The 16,415-nt window shown below is 38.8% G+C and overlaps 2 protein-coding genes across 2 annotated transcripts; one reads left to right on the top strand and one right to left on the bottom strand.

Annotated features, from left to right (window-relative positions):
• Positions 1-563: 563 nt before the first annotated feature.
• On the top strand, positions 564-7,853 carry LOC307005523 (uncharacterized protein). Its single transcript, XM_079625774.1, has 8 exons — positions 564-759; positions 1,835-1,984; positions 3,193-3,276; positions 3,757-3,813; positions 3,904-4,005; positions 4,104-4,214; positions 4,999-5,133; positions 6,859-7,853. Exons 2-8 carry the CDS (start codon positions 1,844-1,846, stop codon positions 6,958-6,960), a joined length of 732 nt encoding a protein of 243 aa, XP_079481900.1. The 5' UTR covers positions 564-759; positions 1,835-1,843; the 3' UTR covers positions 6,961-7,853.
• Positions 7,854-8,313: 460 nt separating this feature from the next.
• On the bottom strand, positions 8,314-14,891 carry eomesb (eomesodermin homolog b). The gene is made up of 7 exons (XM_079626228.1): positions 14,785-14,891; positions 12,806-13,362; positions 11,625-11,779; positions 11,413-11,534; positions 10,647-10,805; positions 9,613-9,674; positions 8,314-9,540 (listed from the first exon to the last, which is right to left on the bottom strand). Exons 2-7 carry the CDS (start codon positions 13,270-13,272, stop codon positions 8,907-8,909), a joined length of 1,599 nt encoding a protein of 532 aa, XP_079482354.1. The 5' UTR covers positions 13,273-13,362; positions 14,785-14,891; the 3' UTR covers positions 8,314-8,906.
• Between the last annotated feature and the right edge of the window lie 1,524 nt (positions 14,892-16,415).

Here is a 16,415-nt window from a genome sequence, read left to right as displayed (position 1 = left end):
TGCATTACAAGGGTTAATTTCATAATCGTGTTTTATGTGGTGTTTTTGTAAACCTACTAATGCACATTTTGAACCCAGAAGTGAGCTAAACCTGACAAAACCTGTTTCGGCACATCCTCATTTTTGCAATATTTATGTTCAGTTGTGGCGGGTCTCTGCGCGTTAACGAATATTGATCAAAATAGCCTATATATTTCTTGCATCATGCTGTTTTTAATGTAGTTATTGTAACTTTAAATATAGCCTAAAAAAATACATTTGGGGAATATTCACTAAATGAAGTAATAGCACAGTAAAAACTTGGTAGAAAACTTTTCGAATTTTGCGCATTAATCAGAAAGTTATACTGATCAGATACGATTTCAGTAGAAAAATATTAAGTTATGACTGTTTTATTTCCAACGTGTCCAAATGGTCCCGGGAATTCAAAAGGTGTACAGTTTGTTGTAATGTATTATAAGAGTTAATTTCATAATCCTGTGTTTTAAGCCTCGCGAGACCACGTGACTCACATGCACAGCTCCACTGGTCTCGTTACATTTGCAATATTAGTCAATATCCCCATAGAGAGCTGGAGTAATCGTGTGTGTGGGTGTGTTATTATTAACTTACGACAGAGATGAATTGCTGTAGTGTTGATTTGATCTGACGTCACGTCAGTCTCTCTCACACACACACACACATTCTCTGCATGTTAAGGTGCAGTTTCTCCTGAAGAATGACCGAAAGAACTAGAGCAAGGACAACCGCAACATCGAGGTAAAACTATCTCAATATAACCACTGACTTTAGTAACTTCACACACTGCGGATCTGAATATAATATTGATGTTGAAGCTAGTAGGTTAAAAACATTACCAGTTTTTACAATAAGGCTTCATTTGTTAACATTAGTTTATAGCTACTGCTGAATTAAATGAACAAAACTGCTACAGCATTTATTAATCTTCATGTTTATTGAAACATTTACTAAAATAGGCGATCTTTAAGATAAAGTTATATCTGTTAGTTAATGCACTGTGAACTAACATGAAAACTAACATTAACAAAGAATCATTTGGGAGTCGGTGAGCAAATCAGGTAAAAATAAATGCATATTATACGACAACTAAAGTGTTTTTTGACATTGCATGCACGTAAAACTGTTGTTGGGGACTCCCAAAACAACATTAGGAACATTTTAAATGTCATAATGTTAAGAAATTAGACTTTATGGTAAGGTGTTGCCAAATGAATAAATGAATGAAACTCGTGTTGTTTGGAGCTTGTTTAGGGATTTGTGTTGCTAATGTAAATGATTAGCTCTGATCTGACCCAGAAACTCCAAACAAAAGAGTAATTTAAATAGATGAAGTTAAACCCTTTAGACCTAAAGCTGAATTAAAAGGATAGTTCACCCAAAAATGAAAATTCTGTCATCATTTACTCACCCTCAAGTTGTTTCAAACCTGTATGAGTTTCTTTCTTCTGTTGAAGAAAAGAAGATATTTTGAAGAATAGTATCTTTTTCTCCTACTATGGAAGTTAATCGGGTCCATCAACTGTCTGGTCACCAACATTCTTCAAAATATCTTCTTTTGTGTTCAACAGAAGAAAGAAACTCATACAGGTTTGAAAAAACCTGATGGTGAGTAAATGATGACAGAATTAAAATTTTTGGGTGAACTATCCCTCTAAGATGATCAGGGTGTTTGAAAGTCTTGAGTCATCTGAGCAAATGCACAGGTTCATCTGGTTTGGTCACTTAAAGAATGTAAGTGAACAATGACGGAATTATCTGCAGCTGACAGCAATGAAAACACACGTGATCCTAAAACTTGTTTCACTCTCTAAAGTGTCTGAAGATGTCGAGAAAAGTCGAAGTGGTCATCAACTCTGCGGCTTCGCAGGATCAGTCTGCTTGTCCCGTTTACATCACCGAGTCGAAGCCCGGAGACGCGCCCGGAGTGACGGGATTCCTGAAGATCAACCCGGCGGTTCTGGGGGTAAAACTACTGACAACACTACTATCTAGTCAAACTTCTGATGATCAACACTACTAACTAGTCAAACTACTGATGATCAACACTACTATCTAGTCAAACTTCTGATGATCAACACTCTTAACTAGTCAAACTAATGGTGATCAACACTCTTAACTAGTACTGCTGGTGATCAACACTACTAACTAGTCAAACTACTGGTGATCAAAACTACTAACTAGTGATCAACACTCTTAACTAGTCAAAATACTGATGATCAACACTACTATCTAGTCAAACTTCTGATGATCAACTCTCTTAACTAGTCAAACTAATGGTGATCAACACTACTAACTAGTCAAACTACTGGTGATCAAAACTTCTAACTAGTCAAACTACTGATGATCAACACTACTAACTAGTCAAACTACTGATGATCAACACTACTAACTAGTCAAACTACTGATGATCAACACTCTTAACTAGTACTGCTGATGATCAACACTCTTAACTAGTACTGCTGATGATCAACACTCTTAACTAGTACTGCTGATGATCAACACTATTAACTAGTCAAACTACTGATGATCAACACTCTTAACTAGTCAAACTACTGATGATCAACACTCTTAACTAGTACTGCTGATGATCTTAACTAGTACTGCTGATGATCAACACTCTTAACTAGTACTGCTGATGATCAACACTCTTAACTAGTACTGCTGATGATCTTAACTAGTACTGCTGATGATCAACACTCTTAACTAGTACTGCTGATGATCAACACTCTTAACTAGTACTGCTGATGATCAACACTATTAACTAGTCAAACTACTGATGATCAACACTCTTAACTAGTCAAACTACTGATGATCAACACTCTTAACTAGTACTGCTGATGATCAACACTCTTAACTAGTACTGCTGATGATCTTAACTAGTACTGCTGATGATCTTAACTAGTACTGCTGATGATCTTAACTAGTACTGCTGATGATCAACACTCTTAACTAGTACTGCTGATGATCAACACTCTTAACTAGTACTGCTGATGATCAACACTCTTAACTAGTACTGCTGATGATCAACACTCTTAACTAGTACTGCTGATGATCAACACTCTTAACTAGTACTGCTGATGATCAACACTCTTAACTAGTACTGCTGATGATCTTAACTAGTACTGCTGGTGGCTTCAAGCTGACAAAAACATCTTGTCTTTTATCCGTCAGTGGCTGGAGATCCTGACCGGTGGCGTGGCGTTTGGACTCGTCTTCTGGAATTATGAACGATTGTTTTTAATACCAACTTGCTATGTGAGTATTTTCTTTTGAGCGCATATTATAGTGATCCTCATATTACACTGATTTCTGGAGGATCATGTGACACTGAAGACTGGAGTAATGATGATAAACTCAGCTTTGATCTCAGGAATAAATTACACTTTACTGTATATTCACATAGAGAACTGATGATCTACATTATAATAATATTTCACAAATTGTGACTATATTACTTCTTTCAAAATCATAAATCAATCTTAATTATTCCAAAATGTTGACTTCCAAGAGGATGCAGAATCCGATATAGCGCTTTGACAGTCTTTATTCCGCATTGATCTACAGTTTAATATAGTGATGATGTTATAGTGATGATGTTATAGTGATGATGTTATAGTGATGATGTTATAGTGATGATGTTATAGTGATGATGTTATAGTGATGATGTTATAGTGATGATGTTATGGTGATGATGTTGATATTTCTGTGTATAATGCTGCTGTTGTGTGTCTGCAGCTGATTTTAAACGGGCTGGTCACCGCCACCGCTGCCTGTACCCGTAACCCGTGTCTGGTCAGTATGAAAGCAGCGTGTCACATGATCAGACGTGCAGAACGGTTTAATCTGATGAGGCAGAAGGGTTTATGAATTATGTTTGTTCAGGTGGTCACCGCTCAAGTTCTGAACCTGTTCAATATCTTCAGCTGTCTGACCGTCTGCATCATCTTCTTCCTCTTGTTCTACGTCACGTCGAGCGTGCGCGTGGTGAGTCCTTATTTCTGTGATATGAGATTCATCTGTCCTATATGAACATATCTCTGATGTTTATGAATACTGAGGTGCTGTGGTTGATCTGGTTGCAGTTTTTGGCCCCTTCTCTGGGTCAGACTGAAGTCGCGTTCATGGCCTGCAACGCTGTGGCGATGGTCTTCTCCGTCATCATCTTCGCCACCTCGTGCTGCTGGTGTAAATCGGTAAATCTCTTCATCCTCAGCGTCGTCTACGGACCCCTAAATATGATCATCCTTGATTTATAATGTTATCACTGTTAGATGTTTTATTCATTCATATGAATATATTCATATTATTTTTTATGATTTTTTATTGAATTTAAATCAATTTTATTTTTATTTTAATCAATTTATTTCAATAAAATGTATTTCTTAATTTCTTATTACATTTTTACATGGGTTTTCTTTGTATTTATTTCAAAAAAGTTGTATTCATTTATTTTAATAATTTTTATTTATTTTCTATTTAATTTTTTTTATTTTAATAAGTTTTAATCTAATGTATTACATATTTTTTATTTAAAGTGTAAATAAATATTGAGTTATTTATCCTTATTGTGATCATAATAAAACTTAGTTTAATCTTATTTATTTATTTTCATATTTCTACACTCCTTTTCTTATTTTTATTTAAATACTCAATTTATTTTAATCTGACATAAAAACACAATTGTATTTAAATAAATGTTACATTATTTTTTTCCTAAATCAAATTTAATTAGTTTAATCTAATTTTTAATTTTACACTGATTTTCCTATTTTATTTTTTTTAAATCAAGATTTATTTATTTAATCATTTTTATTTATTATTGTATTTTTATTTGAATCAAGTTAATTAACTACAGTTAATTAATCTAATGCATGAAATACAATTTTATTATGAATATAATTATTTTTGTTTTAATGAAATTCTATCTTAATCAGACTTAGTTAGTTGAATCTTACTTTGGTGTGTGTGTGTCTGCAGAGGAAGAGTCTGATGGTGATCCACATGACCTCAGCGTCACCTGATGTGCTCAGTGATGTCACGGACCAGCGTCTCGCATCATCACCCCCGTCCTACTACAGTCCGGTCCCGCCTTCAGATCCGCCGGCCTATGAGGTGAGAGTCAACTGAGTGATTACACTGCAGTTCCTCCACTGGCCACTAGAGGCGCTGCAGAAGAGAGTCAGTCCCATAGACCCGCATGTTAAACTGCAGTTCCTCCACTGGCCACTAGAGGCGCTGCAGAAGAGACTCAGTCCCATAGACCCGCATGTTAAACTGCAGTTCCTCCACTGGCCACTAGAGGCGCTGCAGAAGAGACTCAGTCCCATAGACCCGCATGTTAAACTGCAGTTCCTCCACTGGCCACTAGAGGCGCTGCAGAAGAGAGTCAGTCCCATAGACCCGCATGTTAAACTGCAGTTCCTCCACTGGCCACTAGAGGCGCTGCAGAAGAGACTCAGTCCCATAGACCCGCATGTTAAACTGCAGTTCCTCCACTGGCCACTAGAGGCGCTGCAGAAGAGAGTCAGTCCCATAGACCCGCATGTTAAACTGCAGTTCCTCCACTGGCCACTAGAGGCGCTGCAGAAGAGACTCAGTCCCATAGACCCGCATGTTAAACTGCAGTTCCTCCACTGGCCACTAGAGGCGCTGCTGAAGAGAGTCACTCCCATAGACCCGCATGTTAAACTGCAGTTCCTCCACTGGCCACTAGAGGCGCTGCAGAAGAGACTCAGTCCCATAGACCCGCATGTTAAACTGCAGTTCCTCCACTGGCCACTAGAGGCGCTGCAGAAGAGACTCAGTCCCATAGACCCGCATGTTAAACTGCAGTTCCTCCACTGGCCACTAGAGGCGCTGCTGAAGAGAGTCACTCCCATAGACCCGCATGTTAAACTGCAGTTCCTCCACTGGCCACTAGAGAGCGCTGCAGAAGAGACTCGGTCCCATAGACCCACATGTTAAACTGCAGTTCCTTCACTGGCCACTTGAGAGCACTGCAGAAGAGACTCAGTCCCATAGACCCGCATGTTAAACTGCAGTTCCTCCACTGGCCACTAGAGGCGCTGCAGAAGAGAGTCACTCCCATAGACCCGCATGTTAAACTGCAGTTCCTCCACTGGCCACTAGAGCGCTGCAGAAGAGACTCAGTCCCATAGACCCGCATGTTAAACTGCCCAACTCTACAGCAGAATAAACATGTTCACAGTCTGCTGCAGAAAGTGCTTTTGGTCTATAAAGCTGATTCTGCCCTTCATGACGACTGTGAGGCGGATGAATGTTTCTATAACTCATCCGTTTTAATTATATTAAGCCTTAAAGTTCTGCATAATTAAGGGCGTGGCCACTTGAGTGACATGTGGATTGCCGCTGATGTCACTGCTAGTCGTTTGTCTGCTGTGTGTTAGCGTCACGTCACCTCAGCTAATCCGCCTCTGCTCATTGTCGTTTATCCGCGAGTGACGCGCTAACAAGATGGCGACGGCCGGCTCCGCCCACTTTGGGCTTCAAAAATGCTCTTCAGAAACACTACGAGTGACGTCACGACTACCAACATATTTTTTTAGAGTCTATGGGTAAAACCCACGCCGCCGTTACTGTTCGTATCACTGTGTATCAAGAGCAGAGAGTCAGATATGATAATGAGCGTTTGCTTTCTGACCAATCACAGCAGACTGAGCCATCTGACCAATCAGAGCAGAGCGTCTCTCAGAGAGGCGGGGTTTAGAGAGGCTGAATCTTCGAACGAACCGTTTCAGACGCTGAGAGAACGGAGCTGACGCTGCAGTGTGTACAGGATGAGAAAATGAAAGTGTGTGTGTGTGTGTGTGTTTGCAGGACGAGCGCCGCTCGACGCTCTCGAGAGCTTCTGCTGACCGATGGGACAAGAGGAGATGGATAGAGGAACTGCAGCGCAGCAGAAAGTCCATCCAAGTCTGAGACCACGCATGTGTCCCAGATAAACCTGCTGTAAAGTAGAGCCTCGGTGACTGTGTGTGTGTGTGTGTGTGTTCCCAGAGTCCTCAGTCACATCTCCACAGTCCACAGAACTCTCCGGAAGACTTGCATCAGGAACTTTGCACGTTAGAATTATTTCTAATATTTTTTGTACTTTTGGGCATTATTTGAGGATGTTTACGTCAGATATTGTGTGTTAGAAGATTAAACTACAGGTTGTTTTTGAGATTTCAGTATTTTTAGGAGCTGTACATGCATGACTGAAAACAGCTGTCCGAGTGTGTGTGTGTGTGTATGCGAGAAACTCATTCACACACACTGAACTGAGTGTATGAAGGCACTTCTGCTCACCAGGACGTTCCTCAATCTCATACATCATCTTCTTCTGTGCAATTTCACTATTTCACTTTTTCTTTTAATGCATGTGAATGTTTATGTACATATATGTCGGCTGCAAAACCATTTAAAGGTGTTATATAAAGTTCATTTATTATTATTATTATTATTGTTGATTTTGTTGTAATTTTACAAGTAATACGCGCAGCTCCAGAAACTTTAATGCACGGTCAGATAAAGCACTTCACTTCAGAATACACACACAACATCTATTTCTTCAAATGTGCAATGAAGACCTTCGGGTAGAAACTTTGCATATTTGAATAAATAGATGTTTGTAAGCAGCAGTGTGTTTATTCTTTAGTGATTTAGTTTATTTGCTGTCTCAGCATCTCAGACTGTTTGAAATAATTAAGATTAAAAACAAAAATACAGTAAAAACAGTCATATTGTGAAATGTTATAATGTAAATCATCAGTTCTCTATGTGAATATACAGTAAAGTGTCATTTATTCCTGTGAATTTCAGCATTGCTCCAGTCTTCAGTGTCACATGATCCTCCAGAAATCAGTGTAATATGATGATCTGATGCTCAAGACACATTTATGATTATTATCACATATAAAACAGCTGATTTACATTATAATAATATTTCACTGTTTTTAATGTGAATGATAGTTATCATTGAACCAGACTTCACCACTAGAGGACAGTGTCCTCAATACTTCATCTTACACACTATCTCTATTCCTACAACATTAATGTGGAGTTTATTTCTGGATTCTTGTAATAATCCACCATATTTGAGGATTCATTTTGCATTTCCCTTATTTATCAAACACTATGGTTTATTCATTTTCAGTGTTTGAGATATTGATTTTCCGCATTATTTTTGCATTTGGATTTATTAATTTGATTTATTTTACAGCTGTGAAAGCCAGTTTTCATAGCGAATATTTCTGAATATTTCTTCCACACTCATATCATGTCTAAATTATTCAATTAATTCTGTACACTTAAAAACAAAACAAAAAATTCGCTGAACAGTTTCTGGTTCCCAAGAAAATTTCAGTGATCTTTTTATTATTATTTATTTTTTGTGTGTGTAAATAATACTTTATTAATCTTTCATGCGATGAAAAGATTCCATGGATGTTAAAGGTTCTTCACACAACAATCAATTAAATGTCATGAACATTTATTTTTAAGAGTGTATATTAAAAAAATAAATGTTTTTAAGAATATAGCCTAGCAACCAGTCCAAAACAGCGTCGTTTAATAGCAACACAGAACAGCATTTTCAAAATGACATATCTTACTTTGGACGTGCACAGAAACAAATGCATTAGGGGGAGATTTCAATATATTACAAAATGATCAAATTGATCAATTCAAAAAATCACTCTCAAAAATGATGGAGAACATTCTATGGAATTCCCATTTTTTTAAAGGTTCTTTCCATTTTTTAAATGTTCTTCACACACAGAAAAGTTCTTTTGGAAACCCAACATGGTTCTTCAAATCTAAACCGGCCTTTCGGAACCTTTATTTTTAAGAGTGCACGAGCTTTTTGACACGTGCTCGGCGCGCGTTTAGCAGCCGGCATAGAACGCGTAATAGCCGATCGCCTTCGAGGAGGAGCACGTGTCCTTGTGAAAGTTCTCCGAGTCTTCTTCACGCTTGGGAGAGTTCCCAGTCCCGGATTCTCCGTGGGAAAGCCGCCTCCTCTTGCACACGACCGAGTAAATACTGGGCTCCACAGAGTCCGAAGGCTTCAGCGAGGACGCGCTGCTCTCCATCCAGTTCTGAGCGAATGCGCTCGCAGTGCTGTCCTCCTGAGGCTTGTCTTTGTCCGGCATGATGATGTGCTCATCTGTGGGATTTGGTCTGGGAGACCAGGGCACTTTCCTCGGGTACGAGCCTCTCGAGCCCCATCCCGCGGTCACGGACGCGAACGCGCCTTCAGGGTAGTACCCGAGCGAGTGCGCGCTCTGGAGAGGTAAAGACTTGAAGCTGTAGGGTAACAAAGAGCTGGAGTAATCTCCCTCGTACGCCGTGAGCTCCAGTTTACCGCCACTGGTCTGCTCGCTGCTGTACAACCGGTTGTTGAGTTGATCCTGGAGGAAAGGCTGCATGGTGTAGCGCGCGCTTGGCACGATCTGTTGCGCGCGCGTCGAGTGCGTTGGCGAAGGCGTCAGTCTTTCACGCTCCGCAAGCGTGTACATCCTGAAAACCCAACGCATGTTAGTGTCAACCGAGAATAAATGCGGGGAAACCTCAGTGATGAATCATACTCACGAATCATAATTATCTCTGAAGCCTTTCGCGAAAGGATTGTGGTCGATCTTGAGTTGAGTGATCTAGAGGAACGACACAGAGTGAGTGTTAATAACTGTGTGTGTAGTCCCAGCCTGAGCTCATGCAAATGCGTGTGTATTGTGTTTATCGTGCAATTTTTACGTGCATATGATACGCACTTTATTACGTGTAATAGGCCACACACACACACACACACACACACACACACACACACACACACACACACACACACACACACACCCCACTACTAAACCTAGCCATGCGTATCATATGCACGTAAAAACACAACGCGTGCTACAGAGACGCATGTTGGGCCGTGTTTCATGCATCTGGCGCTCTTCGATCTTTTTATTTTTTTTCTTGATCGGAATCGTACGAAACTTGGTAAATGTTTTGCACTTGCGAAATCATGGACATGATTTGAACAGGTTTAATGGTCTGTAAAAAATTGTCACACACTTGTGTTCCTCGCGGTCAGAAATGCCGCATTGTAAATGAATGAGAGTTTCCTCTAGTGGAAGCGTGTGGTACTGCAGCCGAACACACTCACTGAGATCATATACCGAGAACACAACTTGTTTAGATTTATGGCTTTGATTTCTCACAATTTTAGAGTAAAACATATTTTTGAAAATATATGTTTCATATAAAAATTTAAAATGGTATTTTTACACATTTTCATAATAAAAGTAACATTCTGTAACTTTTTTTTTAAGTTCACTTTTTAAAACTTCAGCAATAATCTGCCCAGTCATCTTTGTAAAGAGAGCACACTTCAGTCTGTCGCTCTAAAGCATTTCAGATTTACACAGTTTAAGTTGGAAATAAAATTTTCAGGTCTATGCTCAAAAAGTGAATAAATGGATTATAAATACAGCGTAAATATAATTTAGAACCATAAAATCGCCTAAAAATAAACTAAAGCTAAGATATAGTACATTAATTGAAATAAAAACATAAACCCGCTGAAAGCAGCCAGGGTTACTCGTGCTCAGAGAGGAGTCTAGGCCTACATCAGTGTTCTGGTAAGCGGTCACCGCTATGAACTGGTTCTCCGGGAAGGTGAAGATCTGAGTCTTGGAGTCTCGACCCGTGTTCTCAATCCCGTCGTCTGACACCTCGACGACGTGGAGCCTCGGCTGGTACTTGTGTAGAGACTGCAGGACAATCATCTGAGTCGAGACACAAATCAGACTATTAAACACACATCATTTAATTATGAGATGTTCAATCTGGATTCTGGAACAACATTCCTGACTGAACATCTCGAACTCTATAACTTATCCCAAAAACCACACTGTAAAAAAATATGTTCATGACTTATCACAACTTTTTATATTTTGTCAAATCAACTTCGATAACTAATGTGTGAAGATAACACACTATTTTGAGTTTCTGTTTATTAAACCATTCTTCTTCATTGTATTAACTAACATTTTTAATTACACCGAACTCAAAATTTTAAGGCAACAAGGCAACTTGCTTTTTTAAGTTAAACCAACATTTTTTTACAGTGCAGAGGGAAATGAGAAGCTAAACTTGGCATATACTTGTCCCTCAGATCTGATTGGTTGATTGGAATGTTGTTCCAGGATAAAATCACATTCTCCCATATTCAGGCTAATATTAGGCTACTTGTTCTTACAGCCAATGGCTAAAGCAATATGTGCTTTTATTTATGTAATTTGATCACTAAAACAGGCCCAGACAGCACAACAGAAATGGTTTAAGCATCAGTAGTTAATTGTTCTACTCATAAAATAAATGTGCATTATTTACCTGTGAAGTGTTGGTATTTGCTCCCTTGTTGTTTGTTAGTTTCAGTTTACCGAAAGATATTTCTTGCCTCATCCAATGAGCGCCGGTATTCGGCGACTCGGGGTGGACGTAAATCTTATTCCCTAAAACAATAAAATACAACATCATGATAATAATATTATAATTATTATTAATAATAATAACAGCGTGAATTAATGTGGTATCTGCCATACCTTGCATATTATTGTCGGCTTTCCCGCACGTGACCCATTTCCCGCCCTGGAATCTCCAGTGGTTCGGGTCCGCTAGAACGATCTCCACGAACACGTTATAATGCGTCGTCAGGCTCAGCCCGGTCATATTGAAACTGAGGAATGGGAACATCCGCCTGTGCAGGGATTAAAAACACATGATTATTCAGAAATATTCTGAACGAATGATCAAAATTGCGGATTAAAAATAGGACTATAGCTTTCAAAGAACTTTAACCACACCATCACACTCTCAAACCAATGCTTTCACAAATAGCCTACATAACAATAATAATACAATTCTTCTCTAACTGGTTTCATAGATGACTAATAAACCTGGCATTGTGATTGTTGGCTCTGTGATAAATGCGTTATACCTCATTTGTAAGTCGCATATAAAAGCGCTAAATGCATGTAAATATAATGAAATTTCTATTTTGACGCACTTTTAATTATTATTATTTTTAATTCGACCTGTCTTTTTGAGTCCCTATTTCTGGTAGATAAATAAATAATAAAAACTAGCCTACTTTTTTAGATATAGGCAAATATATAAAAATCTATAAATAATAGCCTATTAATGACTATACTTTGGCTACTGTTGCTATAGTAACACGTCTGTTCGCGAACCGCGATCGATCGCGCCATAAAAATATGAAACTATTTCCAAACACATTCGAAACATTATTTTCGTTATATGACTGTTTAAACTGATTTTAAAATCTGTTGTTGTGATTTTGCTTTGGCCTATACAATTTAAAGCGTTTATATGGCCTACAAAACATGTTTATAGAGCTAGCCTATTTGATTAATGCACGCTTAAAATTAATTTCTGGTTTATGGTTCCACAAAGAACCTTCAGTGATACGTTCTGAAAAGAACCATCCCAGCATGCACACTCTAAAAAATGCTGGGTTGTTTTAACCCAATTTTGGGTCAAATATGGACAAACCCAGCCATTGGGTTACATTTTTAAATTGCATTTTTGATCCAGCATTTGGGTTTGTCTAAATTTGACCCAAAATTGGGTTAACCCAGCATTTTTTTAGAGTGCAATAGCCGTCATTTCTTGGCCAGATAACTCGCGAGATGAAGATATCCCATCATGTAAGCAAAGTCAATAAAATAAATAAAAGCCCCGTTATTTCCCGGCTCTCTCTCACCTGCCCTGTTTGGTGATGATCATCTCTGTTTGGTGCCGGTGGAACTTGAGCCACAGCGGCCGGTTGCACAGATACACCTGAGCTCGAGCCAGAGAACCGATCCCGGACCCTTGATACGAGCCGTAGGAGTTTCCCGAAGCGTGTCCGAACTGATATCCCGCGCCGAACTCCCCGCGCCCCGCACACAGAGACTGGCAGAAGCCCGCGGGCGGGATCACGGAGCCGTAGTGCAGCGACGCGTAGCGCGATCCGTCGGAACCGGCGTATACTCCTCCGGTCTGGCCCGTGTACGGGAACAACGGACACGGACTCGAACTTTCCTGCGTTTGCTGCGTCGCGCCCATCATGAAGTATCGATTGGACCCGAGCCCGTCGAGTATGTACCGGCCGCTCGTCAGTTCATCTTCACAAATGATCGGCGAATCCTTCCCGTCGTCCAGCGCAGAACCGGACCCTTCCCCGGGCATGATCCGACACACTCCACCCGAACTCCCGACCCGAATCCTGACGTCTGATAATTCGATGTCCGGCAGTTACTGTCGCGCGCCTCGGCATCACTGAGAATTAAAGTGTAGATGTCAGTCAATAAATGTTCATTATTATAAACGTTCAGCTTCAGCAGCTGCACATTATCTCTATTCTGATCACTTTGGTTTAAAACGATTCTGCATTCCAGTCACCGCTCCGTTAAAAACAAATCGAAACCTTTTGCTTGTATGGATTTAAAAGTAGGCTAAACAATCTTCTATGGCGATTTAAAAACGTAAAATAAAAGGATTTAATGTTAATGAACGTTAATTTTTTTTTTTTTTTTTTTAATGCACTTTATTTAACTCGCGACGTTTAGGTCATTTGTCATATGCCTATAGTCATTTTTGTATTCGTTCGTAAAATAGGCTATAGCCTAAATTTAATATTTTCCAAATAACTCTATCACTTTTTTATTTTCTAACACATGCAGCTAAACGGTATCATTTAATTGCATTTATAAATAAATTATTTAACAGAATTTTAATTAAATATGCTGTGTGCTCATAGTGTTCGCTTTATATTTCAGTTTATGTTCTTCTCCTGTTCAGATCTCAGCCGATGTTGGATTTAATTGAAGAACAAATAATAAAGAGTTTGTAATCACAAATGATTCCGCTTTGGGGAGTTCGGGTTGCTTCGGTTGAGATGACTGAAAATATCCCTATCAATCTCCTTTATATTTTATTTCAGACAATAGCTCCTCCATATCATAAGCTATAAACATATATTTAAAAAGCAACAAACGATAGAAAACAGTGATAAATTAAAACGTTCCGTCATTACGCATAACTTTGTCATGTTATAATTTAAAAATGAAATGTTGATGTTAAAATTCATTGCCAATCTAGACTTTATTAGTGTCATGCGAACATAAACTTCATGTTTTCGATTTTCAGCATTAATTCTTCCTTTAATGATTGAACAAAAATAGTTTAGGCCTATATCTGCGTTTATTAATCTTTAAAAATTAAGTCTTATAATAAACATGATAGGCTACATAAACAGGAAGACAACTTTGTAGACTTATTTTTTTAAATTACGCGTTGCTGTCATTTGTGCGTTTATTTATTTATTTATTTTTTTGCGAGACAATTTAAAATTTGTTCTTATTAATTTTTTTCTAAGCATATGTAAACTAACATCCAAAACGTCGCAAAGATTGTTTCTGTGTGTAAAACGAGAACGTTTTCTAATTCTTATTTTTACAAGTTTTATTTTTCATAGGCTATAATGTTGAACGAGGTTTAATCAGCGATTGTCCGGGTTCAGTATGCGGTATTAATAACTAGGATATCTAATAATCTGTTGCTAGTATCTTCTCCTCTGGTAATAAATGCACTTGTCTATCAGAGAGGTTAAAGTGGATTGATCAAAGATAAGAAAGAAAACACAATGAAGCTTTAGATGCGAAATCATATGAATCATCACTATGATGAATAATAACTCACCAGTTTCATCTTGATTTTGTCCGCAGATTGAGGTCTTGTGTTCAGACTGAGAGAGAGAGACTGAAGCAGAGTGAAGGTAAAACACACGGACTGATGAATGAACGACTGACTGCATGCGATGATGATGCTGGATTTATTGTCGCGGCTCTATAGCGCCTCCTACTGACACTACACACTCGGATTTACTCGTTTACTGTGTTACACACACGCGCTGTAACCGCGAGGTTTGAGCCTGTATTGTCCAGCAATGTTGGTTGCAAATGTTGTGTGTGTGTGTGTGTGTGTGTGCGTGCGTGTGTGTGTGTGTGTGTGTGTGTGTGTGTGTGTGTGTGTGTGTGTGTGTGCGCGTGTGCAACTGTCCTTGTCAGTAACAGCCGTACTGAACATGAAGTCAGAAGTAATGATATATGTGAAGCGTTAACTGAGCATTAGTGTAACTTACAGTCCAGAAATCAGAATTACAAAAACTGTTTTCACAATTAAGATTTTTCAAGTTTGAGGTGAATCTGTGTTGTGCGGCTGACAACCACACAGGAGTGTTACACTAAATCACTTCTTCCAGAGAGCAACTACAGACAAACACCTTTTGTGCCAAAGTTCATTATGAACACACTGGCTTCTACAGAAAATTATTCAAGATGTTCAATATTATTATCCCCGATAAACATCACGACGACTCACATCTGTACAAGAGTCATTAATGTTTGTCTTCTGTTTGCACATCGAGCATGTTATATACAGGGAATATTGAGACTTGTGTTTATGGAACAGACTCATTTACATTGATGGCTTATTAATCATCATATTTCCACTGACATTTACAGTTGTTTTTCAAATGCGTACACACAAAATCTTACTTGTCACACAATTTCTGAAACCTGACATTAAAACACGAGAACCACACACCAAATCTGCAGAACCATACACTCCTTCTCGGCCCACGACTCAGTTTTCAATTTCATAAAACACTTTCTGCAAACCACAACACACAATTATCTAAGTAACACACACAAATCTAACAGGAAGTTTCTTGATTTCCTTTTTCAAACACAACCTCAGAACACCACAGTAATTCACCAGAGCCTCACACACACACACGCACGCACGCACGCATGCACACACACGTACGCACACACGCACACACACACACACACACACACACACACACACACACACACACACACACACACACACACACACACACACACACACACACATGTGCAAACACTCAATGCTGCTTTACTGAACACACACCAATCAGGGCTTTAGAATAGGCCTATAAAAGGTCAAAGGTCGAGTTATAGGTTTTTCGGACTGTAATACTGAATTCATAACCACAAATGCTAACAGTAAAAATATAAATCATTTGGTTTCAATTTTGGTTTCGTGTTTACTGTGAATTTTTCAACATCTCTCTGCCGATTACTTTCAGTCTTGTACAGAAATGAACACAGGAGTTAATCAAAGAAGAGCTTTAGGTTTTTAATAACTGTGTGTACATGATACATCCAAAAATATAATATTATGGCAAAGATGTTTGCAACGTAAGACAAATGTTTGCTTTTGAGATGTGTAAAGTTTTGAAAAAAAAGGCAAAGTTTTGAAAATGTGTGTAAGCCGTTGAAAAAAAC

Source organism: Phoxinus phoxinus, assembly GCF_949152265.1.
Source record: "Phoxinus phoxinus genome assembly, chromosome: 10".
Classification (NCBI taxonomy): Eukaryota; Metazoa; Chordata; class Actinopteri; order Cypriniformes; family Leuciscidae; genus Phoxinus; species Phoxinus phoxinus.
The sequence above is the reverse complement of the archived record's forward strand: the minus strand, read 5'-3'. Positions and strand labels throughout refer to the sequence as shown.